This window comes from Ictalurus furcatus, chromosome 13 (assembly GCF_023375685.1).
Source record: "Ictalurus furcatus strain D&B chromosome 13, Billie_1.0, whole genome shotgun sequence".
Lineage (NCBI taxonomy): Eukaryota > Metazoa > Chordata > Actinopteri > Siluriformes > Ictaluridae > Ictalurus > Ictalurus furcatus.
In genome coordinates, this window is record NC_071267.1 from 15,636,386 (window position 1) to 15,658,881 (window position 22,496).

The 22,496-nt window shown below is 38.0% G+C and overlaps 1 protein-coding gene across 2 annotated transcripts in view; it reads left to right on the top strand.

The window, feature by feature from the left end:
• The first annotated feature begins 4,489 nt into the window (after positions 1-4,489).
• The window catches only part of cyth1b (cytohesin 1b), a 50,101-nt gene continuing 32,094 nt past the window's right edge, over positions 4,490-22,496 (top strand). The window contains exons 1-2 of one of the 2 annotated variants that reach the window (XM_053640479.1): positions 4,508-4,623; positions 13,556-14,811. In XM_053640479.1, the coding sequence (XP_053496454.1) occupies positions 14,733-14,811 (79 nt within the window). In that variant the 5' untranslated portion in view covers positions 4,508-4,623; positions 13,556-14,732. Of the gene's footprint in view, positions 4,624-13,555; positions 14,812-22,496 lie in introns of both variants that reach the window. The other variant, XM_053640481.1, reaches the window with a different exon arrangement.

Genomic DNA, 22,496 nt, shown 5'->3' on the forward strand with positions numbered 1-22,496 from the left:
TAGAGCTACTTTATTGAATACTTTGACAAAACATTTATATATCACGTTGCCTCCAACCAAGTCTGAGTCCAACTCTCGCAGCTCCTCTAGGTCCAGCAAGCAGCAAGACATTGCTTTTAAGTCCAGTGAAATAACAAGTTTTGGAAAGGGGTCTCTCAAACTAGGCACTAACGATCCATTACCATAGTTCTGTAACATTGTTACCTACACCTACTCTTCAATCAGTCTTTTTTCCACAGTTTAATAAAATGTTTTGTCAAAGGCTTGACGTGTTGACCTCTGGCCTAATGCAGCAGCTACTGTAGTCGCTTTGCTTAGGTCAGGCCCTGCCACCTCAGTCATATGTCTCAGTTTTACCATTCCAGAACCACACAGCCTCGTTGCAGGGCCTGGTGTATACTCACACAATAAGTCCAAGAAAGCCCCCTTCACCAAAAGCTCCTCAAGCAGCCAGAAGAAAGATTCTCTCGTTTGTGTCCTGGTGGAGTTAAAAAGTCCCCACATTTTAAAAAGTCCACTGTAGAAAGGAGGTATTTCCTTTAGATGCAACTGTTTATAATCCAACAGAAACAAAACACTGTCCAGTCCAAGTCCATCAACTCTCTGCTGGATGATTCAGGCCACCTTCTTCCATACCACGTCTGCAGGTCCTGTTAAGAGTCTCTGGATGAACCGTAAGTGAAAAGTTGCCAGTCTGCTTGACAAGAGCACTAGTCCTTGACTTCCTTCTTCTTTTTGGTAGAAAGAGTACACTTTGGGGAACCCAATGACAACATTCCTAAAAAAGTCTACTAAAATTGCTTGCAGCCTGGAAAGAAGGCCAGCAGGTGGATCCACAGATGACAGTTTATGACACAATGCCAAGGCAATCAAATTATTAGTTATTAAAACCCTCCCTCTATAGGACAGTTTCAAATGAATCCACTTCCACTTCCACTTCAACTCTCCAATTTTTCAATTACCCCTTCCCAGTTTTTCTCTTGTGTGACAGCATCCCCAATAAATACTCCCAGGTATCTGAGCCTTCCATTTTTCCAAGTCAACCCGCCCGGTAATGACAGAAGACCCTCCTCCCGTTCCCCAACAGCCAATGCATTATTTTTAACCCAGTTTACTTTAGAGGATGAAATAATCCCAAAGTCATCAACAATTGTGACCAGAGTAGTAATAAGAGAGAGAGAGAGAGAGAGAGAGAGAGAGAGAGAGAGAGAGAGAGATCCATATCCTGATTGTATTCCTAGCCCAGTTTGTGAGGCAGTTATAATTTGCCCCATTTACAAAGCAACATTAACACTGACATGATAGTAGCATGATTATTTGTAGTTGCCGGTATCAGGTGCATGGCTGACGTTTCAAAAAAAAAATTTTTTAAAACAACAACAAAACTTCAAGGTCACTGTTGGGTTGAGAAACAGTCCACCAAACAAAAATATCCAACCAACAGCCATACTGTGGTTGGAAACTCACAATGATGGAATAGACATGGAGTCTATCATGTAATGTTTTGATATCTTTGTAGCGGTTAACATCACCATCCAGACAGGACACCAGTCAATTTAGCAGAGCAAATCCTTATACCTGAATGTTTTGGCTAGTGGAAAGAAACCAGAGAATCTGGAAAAATAACCTATGCGAACACAGGTCAAATATGTGAACTACACACACAGACAGTAACACAAGTACAAGATCAAACCCAGGACCCTGGAGCTTTGAGGCAGCAATGCTACAGACTGGGCCACCCAAACTAATCTACAATCTAAAACAGACATATTACTTAATGCTACTTAATTGTTATGAGAGAAAAGGTTATGAGAGAGCTGTCAAACTAAACATTTACATCTTGAACTCAAAAATGTCATAAACATCACAGATGAGGCTGCTGTGTGGAATTTACTGACTAATCAGTCTGAACTCAAACGACAGTGACAAAGAAGCAGAAAACTAGTAACACAACACATTCCATTAGACAGTAAATCGCTACATTTTATTATTTATAATTCCTCATGGGTTAAAAAGCTCAGTCAAGAGCTTTTTTCAGTCAAGAACAGTATTGTAATATTAATGACTGTCAGCAGACTATAACTGTAATAATTCAGGGAAAATTTTGATGGACTTATTACTCCAATGACCCAATGAACAAAATGAAAGGGTATCTGAAAAATAGACCGTTTCTATTGAAAACTATTTGACCCTTAACATGAGTTTAAATTGTTCTGTTAAAGATCATAGTTCCTATTCACATAAATGCAAAAAAGCACATCAGAGACATGGGATTGGTAATAGTATCAATGATCACATCAATGAGGAATGTGCCTTCTCAGTCATAAACCTACTGAAATTCATTTTATTGTATGATTTCCCACTCAGAGGAACGGTAAAAAAAAAAAAAAAAAAAAGCTCCCACTGCTCCTAAGCTTGCCAACTAGGCTGGCCTGCTCTCATTATTTCCACTTTGACATGAGCAGGAGCACAAAAAAATCAAAATCTGTGCTTTGGTGAGGTGAGAGAGAGAGAGAAAGAAGAGAGAGACCGATACAGAGAGATACAGGGGTTGGAAAATCTTGTGGCAAGGCTTGTGCTCTTTACAGCATTAGGCTCCTGACATCATCTCTCTGGCTATAGCTACACACACTCTCTAGCTTCAGTAATACACTTCTTTGTTGAGGGATTTATAAATTTCTATCTTAGAGGTGTTTATATGACTTTATTGTATTCAGTTGTATGATATTTCCTATCATATTCCCAACAGTATTAAAGATAAGATTGTTGTTCCTATCATGTATGTAAAATATGACCATGCTCAAAGTTCAAACAAATCTTTTTACCCTTAAGATGCTACATTTGCTAAGGACAAAATACTTAAATACTCCCTTGTGCTTTCTCAAATTGGCAGGTGTTCCATATAATCATAATAAGAAACAAAAACAAATCTCCCTGACCCTTTCCTTTTTACTTTAAGGATATTGATTTCTGGTTCCAAGCCATGACTGTGGCTTAAAAGAGTCTGTGTTATTTAGTGTGTCACTGAACTTATGAGCGTCCATAGGCCTGTTATGCTAAGTGTTACTGAGTGTGTGACATACAAAAAAATTTTAATGTCTGTGTAGATGCTCAGCAAGGATACTATGACAAAAATGCAGAGTTGGTGCCTAGGAGGGATGCTTCTGTGTCGCTTGAGAAAAAAATGAAAATGAAGGATTAATTGCAAACAGGGTAATACGGCTGTCCCAAGTCAATTTGAAATCACTTAATGCTTCAAAAAAAAATTATTATTATTTTTTCAAATTTATATATATATATATATATAGACATTTCTAAATGTTACCTTTACAATAATAGCCAATGACATAAAGGTACAGTGTGTTTGTGCTACATTTACATTTAACACTGGCCCCTATTCAGATTGATCCAAAAGTGCTATAGTCTCCATCAAAAACATGTCCTCATGCTAGTATAAATAAGTCAGGGTATAGGAGTGCTATCAAGCTGAAACCTTGTTAGAGAGAGAGAGAGAGAGAGAGACATGCGTCTGGGGATTATTTCTTTCTTCATTTCATTTTTGTTCATTTTAAGTGCTTGGTGGAGAGTTCAGTCCTTGTTTGAAAGCAGTTAGTGACTCAGCTATCTGGACAGCCAGCAGTAGAGTACAGAAGCACAGAGTCTTGATGCACGTGATGAACTATTATGATCCAGTATGTATAAAAATAATAATAAATAAATAAACACCACCTTTAGTTTAGTGAAAATAAACTCTGTTCAGTGATCTGATTATTTCATTAATTAGACATTTGTCTTCTGTAGTTTTTTTTTTTTACAGACCAGAAAAAACTGTATTAATTAATGTAGAAAATAAGCTGTATTACCACAATAAACACTATGAACATACTATGAACCCATCGAGTCTTTGAGCCTGATATTTGTTTCATCTTCATGCTTGGGAGATCACTATTTTCCCATCCAAATACAAATAGTGCGTGACTATGCTTACATGGAAATCAAAGTTAGTTGTAGACTGACACCTGGTGGCTGAAGCAAGGAGTGAAGTCGAGGAACTACTTTCTTTCTTATGTGTTTCTGTCTTACCTCACCCTTAAACTTTTTTTTTCTTTTGGTGTATGTGTCGTCCTCTATAAAATACCGTACATCAAAACAGAATCCTGACTTCTCCACTATAGGGCTCGCTTACAGATATTTAGCTATGCAGATTAGTATTAGAAGTGCGCCCTCTGCTGGAGAATCCAAATCAGAGCTAAACCTGCACCAGTGCCATAACAGTTCGTGTGTCAGTGTGTACAAGTCCACGACAGATTTACTGTCCATATAAGTTCCACCTCCTAAAACATATTTCAGAGACAGACATGTGATAGGACACTTTATTAATCCAGAGGGAGATTCACAATACTTGGCATTTGGCAACACTTCCTACTGTAGAAGCGCACGTGCACATGCAGCGGGCTGAGTGGATGTGCGCGGCCACGTGGTAGCGGGTGGGCTGGAGGCAGTGAGAGAGCAAAGGGTACGGTACAGGAGCTGATGTTCAGAACAAGGGGGACTAAATAACCGGAGAAGTAACGATACATTACACAGTGAAATAAAGCGGGAGGATGGAGACAGACATTTACGGTAAATCACGTACATTTTTTGAGGCGTAACATTTCAGAAACAAGCCGTTATGAAAGTGTGGCTTAGTTTGAAGCAGGATGATATACAGCATGTTCATCAGTCTACAGTCTCTCTATAGACAACTAAATGACTGAAATCCCAGCAGTTTAACCTCAGTGTACTGTAAATGATACATGTTGTTAGTGGCTTGAAACTTTGTTGTGCTGTAGTTTTAAAACTTTTCCTTAAATTTACTTTAATCTAAGTTTGTTGCAAAGAATACCTGGTACATAAACAGTCAAATTCATTAGGGTGTTCATTTAATATGTCTGCCAGCTGAAATATAAACACTGGGTTTATGATACACTCTCAAATACACAAGTACTAAACATTTCCTTGTCATGGAGGTGATTCCCCAGTGGACCTGTTTTGTAACTTGAACGTGTACCTTTCACCTGGAAACTTGGATATACTGTGCTGTAATGATTTGAGGTACACAACTAGATCAGCCTTTTTAGAGCAAAGGTGCACTTTTTGTTTTAGAGGTACACTACATGCACACTTCCATGTAAAAGACACACTCAAGGGTGTGAAAGATGCACCCCTGAGTGTAAAACTGCAACAAAAAAAAAAAAAGGGAAAGGTATAGTTTACTATCCCTTCCCTTTTCTCAGAGTGTAGATCACATATGTGTTACTTCACTATAGGTACATGCTTCAACAAAACATTAGAACGGCTAATATAATAGTAGAGTATAATTTCCAAATGCTTTGATGGTTATGATACAATGCCAACAGTGTTGTGAATTGTTACTGTCAGTAGTGCTACAACTACACAGCCACCAAAGTCACACAGTTTTCTTTTATTCAGTACCTTTAACATCATTGTGCTTTATTAGCTCATACTACTCATTTCAGTAATATAATTGGAAGACAAGATCTTTATTGTGCCCTAATTCACTTCAGTAATTCATCTGTCTGTGTTTGTGAGATAGGACAGGATAGAACAGTAGTTCCTACAGACCGTTACATACATTTTAATATACTGTCTAGTGCAGAGAACGTGGTTTATACCTTCTGAGTATTTTTTTCTGAGTCATTTCTTTATATGCAATATGTGTTTACATACAAGTACTAGGAATTTGTGCAGTGTTGTGCTTTACACTAAGTCAGATGCACTTTAAGTCAGATCAGACAAAAAGAACCTTTCCAGAATCAGTATAGTATCTTGATTTGTAAATATTGTTTAGTCTGACCTGTTTCTTTGTGTTATGTGGTGCTTCATGAAGCGTCAGACAAGCAGAAATGGTGTAACAGGATTTCCTGTCTGAATTCTTAACTAAGACAGAACACCACTGCATGTATGTGACTATCTGTTTGTGATTGTATAAATATTGGAAATACTGTGGAGACCTTTGATGGTTACTTGCTTAAAGTGATAGCTATATTTATTTGCAAGTTTTAACAAGACAAAATGGACAAAAGAATCAGTTTTGGTATGAGCCAGATAGACAGGAAATAAGAAAAAAATACATCAACGACAGGAACTCAGAAGTACTCCACCTACTTCCAATTCACACATGCCAGCAACACCTGATACCACTGTACAGTGTGTTTTGCATTCATATTTCACAACTAAGATCTGTGACTGTTATTATTCTCTTGGTTATGACCATCTTATTTAAAATTTTAACAAATAGTGGAACATTTCTGAAGACATTTTCTAACATATACAAAGTTTTTGTATACAACAATGTGAGAATGCTAATAAATGTGTGTGTGTGTTTTTTTTCTTTTACTGAACGCATTTGTAACATTCTATTGTGATGCTATTTATTGGGGCAAAGATGAAATATTAAGGTCATAGTGCACACTACACTCAAATTTAAAGATGAAAAACTATCATTTGCTTGACTTACAGACACTAAAATGGTGAATGCTTTTTCCATTGTGTTGGAGTAAGAAAGGACAATGAATATTAGGTTAGGTTAGATTTTTTGTTGTTGTTCTTTGGTGTACCCAACCTTGTGCACTGCAACCTTGTGGTTATGGTGGCATATTATCATAGGATGCACAGGAACCTACAGAATGATTGCTATATGTTGATATGCATATTCATTAACCCAGAAAAAAAAACCTGACACTATTATAATGTCTTTCAGCTGAAAATAGCTGCTGAATGCAAACTATAATTAATTTGGCTACCCCACTATGTAATTTTGTAATTATGAATTTGCACATACAGGTGACAGTGATCTCTCAGCACTGCCACGGTTGCAGCTGCAGACGTGGCAATGTGTCACATCCAGGAAGAAGCAAGGGCTGCACAGCAAACCTCTAAGCCTGTCCTTATTTCACCTCATCCAACTGTCTGTTAGCTCCTTTAACTCCTCCTGCTTATGCTTGTGCACAGCAGTGTCCTTTGATTTCATTATTCTAAGAGATTGGTTAGAAGCTTTACAGGGACAGCTGCAGTGAATAAGTGCAGCATTTGGTGGTTTTTCTTCTCCTCTTTTGGTCTATGACACACATCTACACTGTCACACAAACTTTCTCTTTAGGTCATTCATAAACACAACTGATCCCAGTTTACGGTACATTTTCCTCAAGTATTTTGATCAGTGTGTTTGAATTGGGCAGTGTTTTATGCTGGGTTTTCTTGATCTGCACTTTGTAGAAAAGTGTAGATTCATTGACAAATCTTGCACTTGCTAAGAAATATCAGTAGAGGGCGATCTACTCCAAAGTGCAGTGGAACTAAATACTATATATTGAAATGCACATCATATTCATACTGTGGACATGAGTCAGAGCTATGAGCTATGACTTAAACAAACTGAAAAAAAGACTCAGAGTTTAAATAAAGATAGAGAGAGCCGGCTTGAAATACGATCTCAATAATGATTAGACAAACCATAGCTGGTAAGGTAATGCCAAACTGACAAAAGGAAACTGACAATGGCATATGTCATTCATATGCTGACAGCACTTAGCAGTAACCTATAAGTAAAAAGCTGTTAGGTTAACTACATTTGGTGAGGTGGTGGGCTCAGTTTTTTTAATGAAGTAGAGCAAAAATACGTAACTTTCAATGATTAAGTGGTAGAGTACAGTTAAGCAATATGTACATTGCATAAAAAACATTAGAAATATCCGGAAAATATGGTGAAAGAGTGGTGAAGTTATGTAATGCGTGTCAGCTGTTAATAAACAAGCATTTATTAATCATTCTTTCAACATAGGTGACTGCTTTATCCTGGTCAGGGTCACAGTGGATCTGGAGTCTGTCCCAACAACACTAGTGCACACGCACACTCACACCTACACTAGAGGCAATGTAGAACAGCCAATCAACCTACAGGCATCTTTTTGGGCGGTAGGAGGAAACTGGAGAAGCCTGAGGAACATGGTTAGAAAATGTGAAGCTCCACATAAACAGTAACCTGAGCTCAGGATTGAACCTTGGAGCTGTGAGGGAACAACACTACCCTCTGCAACGCTGTGCCACTTTTAGCATTCATATTTAATATGCCTCAATTTGCTTGTGGTAAATATTGGCATGGCATTACATTTGGTGAGGTCCTGACTTGATGTGATTGGCGACTTTAGTTGTGCCCAAGTCTTGAGACTTCTCAACTTTGCTATGGATAGACGATCTACTACCTATCTCAATATGAACGATACTACGGGCATAGGAACAGATGAACAGATAAAGAAACACATGGAATGAAAGAAAGGTATTTGAGATTTGGAGCACTCATCCGTGGCAACGAGTATAGGTAACAAATGGGGTATCATGGCAAATATGTGTAGCATATGTAGTATAAATGCAGTTTTAGAAGGAGACACTGGAATTAAAACAAGCATGTCATGGTATTTTGATTCTGATATGTAATTAAAAGAAAAAAGTAAGACCCTGCACATGAATCATACCTCCGCTGTGCTACCTATTTGTTAAAGATCCACACACCTTTACCATTATAACCAGCCACAGTCACAGGCATTGGGTAAGAAAAAGAGAGAGAGAGCGAGAAAAAAGAGTACTGTTAACATTTTAGGCTAGGGACAAATGAGCTGCAAAAAAAAAAACCCTTCAGGATTAGACAAACTGGTCATAGTACTAAGAGAGCAAAACTTCCCAGCAGGTTTGAGGTGAAGCTGATTATACAGTATATGCAGAATACTAACAAGTGCCTATTAGAAATAACATTGTAACCATGGTAACAAGTGGGTATTCAGGAGATGGCCTCTGGTGGTAAATTGTCAGGTATCATTGGGACAGGGTCAGTGAGTGCCCTCACAATTTAAGAGCCTCTCATAATGAATACACACTGTACCTACAAGTAATTGTACTCTCATTAGCAGTGTGAGAAAGATAGGGAGAATTGAGAAACAGAAATCCTGTGTAATGTACATTTCATATTATTAGGTGAAGGATTTGTAGTGAAGGAAACACTGACATAATGTTGAAATGTCTTTATTTTGTATGCTCTGCGATTGGAAAGGTTGTCGAGCTGCTGTTACTCCCTGCTGTGTGAATAGATGAAATAAAACACTACATCAGATATAAACAGCTAGCTGAGACTGATGCATCGCTAGACAATTTTCCTCCTCATTTTCACATCTTCATTGCCATAGTAGCACTGACCATGCTAAGAACCTCTACTAGTGGAATCTCTGGACATTTTTGCGTGTACAGATGTTAACTAAAGAATTTTAACGCTGAATGCTTGCAGTGCTATTTGCTCTTGGCAAGAGGTAACCACTGACACACTGCATTATAAAAGCAAACATGCCAAGAGTTGAAACAGCAGCTTTCAGCACTTAGAGACTGTAGCTCAAAAAATACCAGGCTGGGAACAATCAGTAGTTTTAGCTGATAGAATATAAATAACAGAGAAAACAGATCTTCAGTGCCATGTTCAGACTAATAGACGCTGTACATACTGCTAACAATCAGTATAATATATATATATATATATATATATAGCTGATTTAAATAACAGAAGTTCAGATGGAACAAAGAAATCATACAAACAGTTTATAAATACATTATACATGTCAGATGTTGATTTTCATGGTGTCTGCATTGTGTAGGCTGTTGATAGAATAATGAAGACAACGTGTAGAAATAAAATTGCATCAGACATATGCATTTAACAAAGGAGACAATCTGGTCTATAGGTTACACAGCCCATAGGCTTTAGAATATACAGCACATGTATACAGAACTGACTGCTCATGAACTGTTCAGGGAAAATAGCCCATTAGAAATAGCCCATTAGACCACTATTATAATACCCTTGAAATTGCATGTAAAACCCTAAGTTATAACAAAAGCAAAATTAATTTCTAAAAAAAAAAAATGTTATAAAATCATCAAGTGGTACTAAAGACACAAATCAGATTTTCACCTTAAATATATTGCAATTTCATGTTTATATAATTACCACTTAATTTGGGATCCTGGTTCCACTTTCTAGTTTTCAGATAGTTTTAGTTTATTGAAACTGTGAGGTATTAAAAAAAATATTCTTTTTTATTTTATTTTGTAGAGCAGGCTGGCTTGAGTACTAGTGTTTATGAATACTTGGTGCTAATTTTTTAAATGAGTAACATTTCAGCTTTCCTAATGTTGCTCTCAGTTGCTTTTTGTAATGACATTACAAACTTGCCACATAAACCTAGCTGTAAGGTTCTTTCAAAGCAGACTTGCATGAGGAAGCCAGTCAGCATGATGATAGTATGATTAAAGACAACAACATTGCACTCACTGTGTAGGTACTAGTATACTATTCAGGATACACAAGATATTCTTGTTTGAATGAGGGCCGATTTATAACTTGGCTAAACTGTGTTGATGATATTGATGAATATTTTTTTAACCCAATGACTTACTGATGGGTAGACTACTTAAAATCTTTATGTATACAGCAAACAGTGTGGACCGCCTCCCGCTGGTCAGATTTGATGATAACTTATTGATGATCTTCTAAGGCTTTTGTTTTTATGTGAAACCATGACCCATTAATCTTCACATATGTGTTTTATGGAAAAAAAATATATACTTATAGAAATACTTTCTGTATTCTGTTTTAGATGAACATATCTAGCATGCTCATATTTTGGCATATCATGAAGAAAGTAAAACAAAATCAAATAGAACACTGAGAGGAGTTTACTGACTGAGAGGAGTTTTACTGGCCCTTTGGTTCCTCAGCAGTGATGCTATATTAATTTTCAAATCCTGACACTGCATTTTACTCTGTCCTTTCATAACTACTGCATAGAATGCAGAGGTTTTTTTGATGACTGAATTTTAATATTGAATATTAATGTATATGGTAGTTCTTATGGATGTGACTGAGTACAAATACATTCATCGAAATGAACAATGTGTTCTAAATGGATACAAATAAAGATATGACTAGGAGGTGCACTATTTTTTTAGTAAACTTACCAGAAAGATTCTGTTTGAGGTTGTTTCACAGGGCTTCTACTTGCGACTAGAGCTGGGATCATATGGTACACAGCAAAAATGTTGCGAGCAAGAAGTTTTTATTTTTATGCAGGCATGAGTGTCAGATATCAAAGCTTGCAAGACAAACGTGTGGCACTGTGTGATTCATTTGCAGCATCCTTAATACAGTAGCTACCTGGTCAGGAGTGCAGTGTTGCTTATATACTAGTTTTATATACTAGTTTGTTAGAATTATTTTTATAACAAAAATATTGTTAAAAGGGCACTTAGAGAGAACTAGACATGAATGATGTAATAGGTTTGTAATAAGACTGTGGGATAAAAGAGAAGGAAGGGAGTGACCCAGTGCATGAGTAATAGGAGATAAAATAAGGAAAGTTTAGGAGGGATTTGGAAAGCTCTGGGTGGATTTTCCTGCACGATCTCAAATGTCATCCTCAGAGCTTCCTAACTAAACACTATAGGGAGTAATGTTTCAAGCTTAGACTAATAAAATAATCGTTTAAAACATTTACAGTGACACTGAAATCAAATAAAGAATAAATAAAATTCTTTACTACAACTTTAATGTTGTATTTAATGTTTAATGCTCCAGTTGTTAATTTGCTTAATCTCATGCTGAAAATATGAGAGAAACCTAACCTTTTATTGAAGTAATAAGAAAACTAAAAAAAATGCTTTGTGCATTGTGCCCATTCAGCCACTGATGTTGGGCGATGAGGCCTGGCATGTAATCGGCATTCCAATTCATTCCAAAGGTGTGCAGTGGGGTTGAGGGTTTTGTTCAGGCTACTCGAGTTTTTCCACCCCAACCTTGGCAAATCATGTCTTTATGTACCTTGCTTTGTGCACAAGGGCTTTGTCATGCTGGAACAGATTTGGGCAACCTGCCTGGAAGAGGACACAGGTGTATTTTCCCATCATGCACAGTGACTTGCCCTGTAGTTACTAATTCTCCAAATCTATGAAACTGCATTCATAATGGGTTCAGTTGGGCTAGATACAACCAGGCCTGATTACTGCATACCCTGTTCAATCATATCAACACTTAAATAGAACCTTTTCATCAGCATGGATTTGGTTAAAAGGTCTTACCCTGTAACACACTATGCCAAAATTGAAAGAAATTCCAGAAATGATGAAGAAGAGGGTGATTGAAATACATCAGGCTGGGAAGGGTTTAAAAACTATTTCAAAGGCTCTGGGACTCCAACGGACCACACGGAGAGCCATTATCTGAAAATGGAAAAACTCGGCACAGTAGTGAACCTTCCCAGAAGTGGCCAACCTTCCAAAATTCCTCCAAGGACAACATCAAAGGAACTACAGGCCTCTCTTGCATCAATAAAAGTCACTGTTCATGACTCCACTATCAGAAAGACACTGGGCAAAAATGGCATCCATGGAAGAGTGGCACGGAAAAAAACACTGCTAACCCAGAAGAACATGAAGGCTCGTCTGAATTTTGCCAAAACACACCTTGATGATCCTCAAACCTTTTGGGGGAATGTTCTGTGGATTGATGAGTCTAAAGTGGAACCGTTTGGAGGACAGGTGTCCCGTTACATCTGGTGTAAACCAAACAAAAAGAGCATCATACCTGTGGTCACGCATGGTGGTGGAAGTGTGATGGTGTGGGGATGCTTTGCTGCTTCAGGGCCTGGGCAACTTGCAGTAATTAAGGGAAACTTGAATTCTGCTCTCTACCAGAAAATCCTAAAGGAGAATGTCTGGTCGTCAGTTCTTAAGTTGAAACTCAAGCACAACTGGATTATGCAGTAAGACAATGATCCAAAGCATAGGAGTAAATCCTAGTCCTAGAAGTAAGTGAATGACCGATCTCCAGTTATTGGAAGCCTTTTTTTGCTGCTAAAAGTGTCACAACCAGATTTTAAGTTTAAGGGGCCATTTATTTTTTCACATTGGTGATAGGTGATGGATAACTTTTTTTGCTTCAATAAAAAAACAAAAAAAACTTCATTGTATGTTTACACAGGCTGCCTTTGATTTATGTTGTATTTCGCTTGAAAATCTAAAACTATTTAGTATGAGATATACACAAAAACAGGAGAAATCAGATAATTTTTCCCAGCACTGTATTATAATGAAAGAATCCAAGTGTGTTTATCTTTCTGGGTGAGAATATTCTCTAATTTATCCCTTTGTCTATGTAACTGCACGAAATGTTTTGTGTATTGTTCACCTCTATTCTTCATGATGTCTCTGCTCTAACTCTTCCAGATTGATTGGTCAGTCTTTGCTCACTGTGTTTGACAAATCTGTTGTAATTCTGCCAGATGCCACACACTGCCTTCTTCAAATCAGGACTATAGACCGGCAGTATCATGGCAAAAAGTCTTTTTAATCTTTATATTTATTGATTTATTTATTTTTAAAACTGATTTTGCTGTATGGGTGTGGACTTTTTTTTCCAGAGTATTCCTAAATTTCATTTTTATTCATTCGTTTTCAGTAACTGCTGAAGATCAAGTCCACTGGAGCCCATCGTAGGGCACCTTGAACCCACACATTCACATCTAGGGGCTATTTATCTTAGCTAATCCGCCTTCTGGCATATTTTTGGAAGATGGGAGGAAAGTGACATGGACACAGGGAGAAAATGCAAAACTCCTCACAGAAAGTAACCCAAGCACAGTACTGAATCAGGGACCCTGGACTGATATGACGGCAGTGTTGCACTCTGCGCCACTATGCTGCCTGATTTCATTTTCATCTTCTTCGATAACATTTCAGACTTACATTTGTCTTTTATTATCAGTAAACTACAGGGAGGTGCAAATTTGCACTCAGTTGTATTAGGTGTTATTACTGATTTGCTTTCTGAAGATTGAAGAAGATTTATCTATTTAAAAATTGAGTCGTTTACTTTAATCTATATTTTCACATTTATGAAAGGAGAGAGAATAAAACAGAAAAAGAATTCTTATCTCGTTACCAGTCTTATGTATGTGACTTTATTTTTATAAACACACACACACACACACATACAGCCTTGCATGACTTAGATGCTCGGAATTATGATGTTGTTACATGCTGACTAAACTGGCCTCTGTGCAATGTGTGGGTGTAAGTGAAGATGTGTGGTGTGAAGTGTTAATATGTTTGTGCGTATGTGTATGAAACCTATTGGCTCCAAGACTATTTCAGTGCAAGAGCAGGCAGGCAACAGTATCACACAGGACGAATATAAACACACAGAATGGAGGGGAGACACTGATTCGCTGTGAGCGAAGCGCAACAAAATGGGCAAAGAGCTATAGTGTCAGTGATCAGAAGAAAGCAAAGAATGGATTTATTGAGTGGGAGGAGAGGAGATACACGGAGACTCAGACAGACCGAGTGAGAGACTGACAGACAGCACACACCGGTGTGAGGGAGCTTTGTGCTGAGCTCCACGCTGTTTGGGTCCACCTATCTTTATAAATGTTGTCATTTGGAATCACTACCTCAAGAGGAATAAATATCTGCGCAAGTTCCCTCTTCTGCTACAAGGACTAAAAAGGGAAGCAAACTATCTTTCACTTTGGCAGTCTTTGTTCCAAAGCAGATCATTCTCTCAGAGCCATTCACTGCTGTGCTCTGTGAAGTGAGATCGGTGTGTGTATTGAGTCAGAGTGATTTAAACTGAGATGGGGACGGTGAGCGAACTTTGTGCTTCCAGCTTCCAGGCGTTCATGTGTCCCACTGTGTGCCCTGCTGCACCAGCAGGTGGGTCTGCACTTAGCATGACTGTATGTTTATTATGTGATCTGCCAGTTTTTGTCCAATGGTTATCTCAGACTCTGTTTAAGATCATAAACGTTTCATAGTGAGAAAATTATTGAATAGTCCACAAATAGATCCACACGTGAATCACTCTGCGTTAGATCAGCCTAATGTTGTTACCGTGGTGATAGTCTCTGCAGAGTGTGGAAGTATTTTAGGTGTGTGTGTGTGTGTGTGTGTGTGTGTGTGTGTGTGTGTGAGAGAGAGATAGAGAAAGAAAGAAAAGGTTTTGTGTGAGCATGTAGTATATTAAATCAGTGCTTTGAAGATGTAGTGATATTACCTGAGCTGAATTGAGCCAGCTATAATCCTGGAGAAAAATACTCCATTTGCTGTCCTGCTACAGTTTAATGTTTTTTTTAAATCCATGTATTTTGAAAGATTTGAACGTAAATTGTCAGAGCTAACTGAGCTAAGCTATGTTATTGAATCTGGATTATGGTTTGGTTTAAATAGTATGAATAAATTCTTAGTTATTTGGGAAGCTGTAAGATACACGAGAAACACCAGACTCACCCTGTAAGAGGTTTACTGCTGATTACCTGCAGAAGCTTCTTTCATATTTATTTACTTTTGATAGGATTATAGTTTAGAGTTTCACTTTTATTGAAGCTGTGATGGAGTAATATGTTGGAGACTCCGCTATGGTAAATCATGGAAATACATCATGGAAGTCAGTGTCATCTTCAATGGTCCTAAGTGATGAAATAGTCAGAAACAATCTTATTTGATGATTTTTGTAGTAATGTACCACACCAAAAATTATTCTAGTGTCTGTCTGGGTTTCTCCGGTTTCTCCTGTGTGTGTGTGTGTGTGTGTGTGTGTGTGTGTGTGTGTGTGTTTTGGCTGGGGGGAGGGTTACTTCCTGCCATCCCATCCAGGATGTATTCCCACCTTGCACCCAATGTTCCCAGGATAGGCTCTGGATCTACTGTGACCCTGATCAGGATTAAGTAATTACTGATCAATTGATCAAAGCAGTAAGCTTTTGTTGTCTAGTCAATGTTATCATCCCACATGCCATCTTCAGTTTAAACACACACTGCATTTATCCGTACACTCACCCTGACATGCAGTGATAGTAGGCATTTTGACATCTCTGAATGCACTATGGCTATCTTAAATGTTGACCTCCTAGACATAATATTAGAAACACTTTTGTAACTGAATTCTATGACCCATGGGTATCACTCGTAGCCTTGTTATATATCATTACAAATGTGAAGTGAAAACTTTCAGAATATGTCATGTATTGGCTTCTGTATGTAATAAGCTGTTGCTTGTCATATGATCTGTTGTTGTAACTTATGAGTAAGCTTGTTTTGTTTATAGTCTATGTAAATAGAGGAACCTTTTACTGCTTGCTGCAAGTTTTCATTCTCGTTTTTGCTTGGGTTCTGCTTACTGCTGCATTCATTCCAAGGAACTGGAAAGAGGTGTTTTACTGTTGCACATCAAGTCATATGATCAGTTGTTGTAACCCAGGAGCAGTAGCTGCTCGTGACCATAGATTTTGCTGAGGCAGATTGAAATTAAAGCACTCTTATTATGCTTTTTCAGATATTACCTTTCATGTAGTGTGTTACATAGCTGTTTGTGAATGTAAAAAGTTTGCAAAGTTTAAAAAAAATCATCGCGTATGACAAATGGAGTTATTGACTCCCAAAAAAAAGAACCGATTCTGAACAGCTGAAACGAGTCGTCAGTAATTGTAGACTTAATTCCTGTACAAACCGACATAGGTTTGTAACAGAAAACCCGCCTCTGGTCTTCATTGGCTGCTCGTGAACAACATGTACTTTGACCCGGCCTCAAACACTACAGTTGAGGTTGCGTCTTGAAAGAGTTAGTTTCATGTCTAGAAGACGTTTTCTGCGCTGCAAAAACAAAACCACTTTGTGTGAACTCCCAAAGGATGAAGATGTAACGCGTCAGTGGTCAGAATTCATTTTAAGATGATACCACAGCAGTTCAACTCCGACCTTCGTTTGTGTTCCCATCATTTCACTGAAGACTGCTTCTCAAATCTAGCTGAAGTCAAACAATTATTCATTAAACATGGTACCGTACCCACTTATTTGGACCATCTTGCACGTCTGGATCACAACCTGCAGGTATGATTAATTATTTATGTGGATATTTTCTACCAAGTGTTTCAAATGTGTGGTTTTGTGTTGTATACGTGTACAGCCAGTGAACAGCTGTTAGCCTGTTACCTGTTAGCCTCTGCTAACCGGCTAACTCACGTTATCGTCAAACTACATATAAACTTACCAGAAAGTCCTGTTCTCGTCGTGCTTGCGATGGTGGTTCGGGTTGATCCGATGTATCAGTATTGGACTCGGGCTCAAATTGATAAGGTAAAACCGACATTATTACTGAGCTGAAATTCAGATATGGTAGTGGGCGTTTCCTTTCCGACACACACTGTAAGCGGTAGACCAATCACAACAGACTGGGACATCTGACCAATGAGAGCAGAGTAGACTCTCTGAAAGGAGGAGTTTAGAGTGAACGGATCATTGAGCGAGTCGTTTGTGACTCTGAGAAAAAGGTAATGCTGCAATGTAAATTATGAGAAAATTAAAGTGTTTTTTGACTTTGGATGCATGTAAAACTATTGTATGAGACCTCAAAAACAAAATTAGGCACGTTTATATAGCGTAATAGGGGCACTTTAATCATGAAACATTATCTGTCAAAAAGAAACATTTTGTAAAATTCATTGGTCAATCAAAAGAGGTAATTAGCACTGATTGATAGTATTTATTAATATAGTAATGAAGCTGGTCTTATTCTTGGTGAATTTAGGGATGGGGACATTTTCTTGCAGACATTTTCGGCCTCTCTTGCTGTAGTATTCTGATGAAGGAACTGGGAATTAAGTACTAGATTTTACTGAAGCTCACAGTGTCTCTTGAAGTAACCCAAACTTTACATATGGCTGCTACATTGGTCATCACAGCATTGAGTCAGTGTTTGTGGGCAGCATTTTAAAATCATATCCATACCAAATGAGGGCTGGATGATGCACATGGTAGCCACCTGCTCTGTGGGCCTCTCTTACAGCACTCAATTGGCTAGCTTTATCTCAGTTGCTCTTCATATCATGCCTGACTTGGGGACTGTGTGAACTGGCAGTTTAAGATGGTAAGATTTGAGCAATTGCGACTAAAATTTCAGGTTTCTGCTCAAAAACGATTTCAGTTTCATATGTTACAGCATATCATCTGGTGCACTGTACTTCCTGACTTCCTGAATCTGTGATCAAAAAAAATGACAAAAACAGATTAAAAGGGCATAATGAGAGAGACAGCATGCCATGACCAGCAGCATTCAATCCTGTTGCTTCTGAATTACTGTGTGTGTGTGTGTGTGTGTGTGTGTGTGAGTGTGTGTGTGAAAAAGAAACCTTTACCTCTACTAATTCACCTCTCTTATATGTACCTTGATCTCTAATGCTTGTTCTCCATTATAGTTGTAAAGCCTGAAGGAATACTGACAAACACGCACATAAGAAAAAAGAAAAGAATAAAAGAAACATGATAATAGAGAACAGAGGAGCAAATAGCAGGAGAGGTGTAGGATGTAAAGGTCTGTAGAGGCTCTCTGTCTCTCTCTCTATCTCTATCTCTCTCTCAGACACACACACAGACACACACACACACACAAGCTGATTGTGATTCAGAGGCAGTGGGCTAGCAAGCTCTCATAAGCAGAAATTGCTAATACCAATGATGATGAGTCTATAAAAGGGGCGGATGGCAGTTATAATCATCTTGTTATTCCTGTGTGTGTGTGTGTGTGTGTGTGTGTGTGTGTGTGAGAGAGAGAGAGAGAGGTTTAAGAAAATAGGAGTAAAAACATCTCACACTATGACTGACCTATGTGTGGTCATGTAAAAATGAATGTGGGTATGAGACACCTACCTGATCCTTTATAATTGACTTGTCTCTTATTCAGCATTCAATTAAATGTGCACCGTTTCCTTGTATGGAACCGCATTGCTGTTTATTTATCAAAACACTTAGGTGCTTTAGCAAGCTTTTCATATACAGTATTTTGAACTATCAATATCATTTATCTACTACACATATTTGTATACACACAGAGGCATGTTTTGTTCGGAGTGAACAGTTAGTGGAGCTTGAGCTGTTTTAGGGTGGTGTGGTGATGTAGCAGATAGCTTTGCTGACCCACTGGGTGCCCTGGTTCGATACTGATCTCAGGTAACTGTCTGTATATAGTTTTGCATGTTCTCCCCATGTCCAGGTGGGTTTCCTTTTGGGTTCTCTGATTTCCTCGTACCTCCTAAAACACGCATGGATTGGCTAACCTAAATTGTGCGAATGTGTGACTGGTGTCCCATCCAGGGAGTGTATTCTCACCTTACACACGGTGTTCCCAGGATAGACTCTGGATCCGCCATGACCAGGATAAATTGCTTACTAAAAATGAGTGAATGAACAAGCAGTTTTATTTGTTAACTGAATAGACTGTGTGCATTTGTTCCCATAATTGAAGATGTATCCCAAGATTTTTTTTGACCAGAGGAAAATGTTTCTCAAACCCTCCTTACTCAGTATAGGATTTTGCTATAGTATAGTTTTTTTGTGATTGTTGTGGCCAAACATGCTTGATTTTGCTGTGTTTTTTTCAAAATTTGTTTTTTCAAAAAGAGTTTTTTAGTGCTTTTTTGTGGAAAACTACTTGAATTGGCGTAATTTCAATTGCACAGTGTTTCACAGTGATGTTTTCTGGTTGTACTCATGTTCGATGTATGTGAATCGAAGAGAGCTTTGATCGAATACGCATTCTGAAGACGTCGTGTCCAAATCTACGGAAAATCTGCAGTAATTTTGAAAATTGCCCCCCCCAGAAATTGCAGAGTTTCCTTGATTTTGTGTTTATTTCCACGGTCGCAAAATTGCAAAATCCTTGTATGGACTGATTATTATTATTTTCTGCTTTATTTACACAAGAAAAGTCATGAGGGTCAGTTGCTAACTCAAAACTCTGAACATTATATTTTCCATGCTCGCTCTGTTGAATTTGTGTGATGGAGGGTGCTGTTGTCTTTCCTCAGCATGCTAATTGCATGCTACAGCACAGTCATGTCTTCCACTTCACTCCCACTCTCCTTGTTTTCCCTCCACGTGTGCTGTAAGTACATGCATCATTGCTCACCAGAGGACTAAGGCGTGATTATAGTGTACAGTTTTGTACATTAGTTTTAAAGCTCTGGTGACAAGAAGGAAAACAGCTTTATGTTTCTTTTCTACAGTACACAAACACACGGAATACTAGCTGCATGCTAAGTCTTGCCAAGTCGAGATGAATAAGTGCATAATCATAGCTCTTAAAAGTAGTTTAGTGGAATAGTGAATAACTGATCAATGTTATTTTGATTTGCTACTAGTATTCTTGTGTTAACCCAAAAGCAAAATCAATCTATGCCATGATCAAGATCATCTCAATGAACATTTGTTGCTTAAAGATTTCTAGCTGTGAATAGTGCATATTAGTATAAGAAAACAGAATATCAGAGGGAACTGATGAGGAAGAGAAAACACAAGTGATTGAAGGGACACTTAGAGTGCAAGCCGCAGTTTTCTTGCTGCTGACTAGTCATTATGGATCTCCTGTGATGTCTGCGTGGTGGCCTGCTGAGTAACATGTCCATCTGAGGGAGTTACATTCTGTGAAAAGAAAAAGTACATGCCAAATCTCACCATCACATTTGGCATCATATTTATTATATATATTTTTCTTTTCTCCTTTGATTTCTGTTCTGTGTCTGCTCAGCTGACCTGTTGTTCTTTCTCAGAAACACCACACTCTCAGAAAGATTGTATTCATGGTATTAATTGTTATACATTGTTATAGATTATTTTAAAGTCATATTTCACAGTAAAATAACAACAGACTCAATGACTAAAGCTGCAGGCAAAATAAAGATGGTGATTTTCTTTACTGGATCTGTATCTTTTTAATAAAATAATTGCGTCTGTGTTTGTACATCAAAGTCAAAACGCATTGAATTGCATGGATAAAGGTATTGCACCTTTTGAGTCTGATGAATAATTTTTGTCAGTATCTATCATTTACCAATGTATGCTCTCTGTTTCATGTGTACTTATTCATGTGAATTTATTTATTTATTTCTTATTGTAGCCTTTCTTCTATTGTCAGTTCAGTTATGTAATACTGTATATTTTACACTGTGTTAAGTTACTTTTAGACCTCAACACTTACTCATTAGGAAAAGTGACATACAGATCAACTGAGCAGTTGCAGTTTAGAGTCTTGTCAACGTCCCAAATGGTAGCAGCTTGCTGGTGCTAGGTTTTGAACTCTCAGTCCTTTGCTCTTTGTGTCAGTGGGCATTAAAAGAAACCTCCCTGAAACACATTAACTATGTTTGTATTTAAAGATTGTTGATGTGCTTAGTGATTTTGGTACTAATATGTTGGTTGGTGCTGTATTTCCGTTAATCCTGTGAGAAGTTCCTGTGAGAAGAGTATGTTGTGCTGACATCACAGAGGAATAGTGCTATCACAGTTACAGTGGTGTTTAATAGGAGAAAAACAACCACAGACATAAGTAATAACAATCAGAGCTTTTTTCCTCAATAACCATTTTCCAGCAATGTTCCCTGTCCAGTTAATGAGAAGTCTGACATAGAAGTAGTTGAATGCAATATGACACACTTTTTCAATAATGTATGGCTCAGACTCAGTTGGAGTAGTATGTTGTGTGCGAGCTGGTGATGGTATTAGCATGAAAGTTTTGGAAGCTTTGGAACCTTATCTGTTTTAACACTGTGGAGATGAGGAGATGAAGAACTGAGAGAGCTGGAGAAAATAAAGGACTAAAGCACTGCTGCATCATTCTCTTTCGGTAGAGATAAAGCAAGGGCTAAGTCACACTGGCACCACTATCAGCAGGTAGTAGAATGCCATTCTGCTTGTAGGAAATTGCTAACTGTGAAAACAGATCAATGTTTTGATAAAATTAACTGACACACACAAAAAAAAATCTCAGAATTTGACACAAAAAACCCCTCAGAATTTCAATACAAAATAAATTTTGCTTGCCACTGAAGATCGCATGTTAATTATAAAGATTAATTTGCATGTCATTCAGGGTGAATATTTCCTTTAAACAAAACTGATACCTGTCAATAAGCATCTTAAAACAACCAGGTTTAATGTTAAATCAGCAACTCATTCTCACTCTCTGTGGCTAACTTCATTTTTACACTGCACAGTTCTGAATTATTACTGCATACCGAGAGTTCACAACTTGTGCTGGTGTATACTGACCTCATGCTTTAACTGAATTAAGTTCCTACAGATGGTTTCAGAGTCTCTGTTCATTCGCTTTATTCTGAGATCCATGACCTATTCTGCATCTTACCCGCTTGTGCCTGAATGAATGATTCACTCTAGACTGCCATTTCATCTGACTTTATCTCTTCTTTATAAATTATATACATGCCACAGTCGCGCTGTCGTTCCCAAGTGCATGCTGCTCCTCCCTGGCTGTTTTTTTTTTGTGATGACGACAAGTGGAGCATTGGTGTCCTTATACGTGGAATAGTTGGTCAGAATTTGTGGTTGCACCT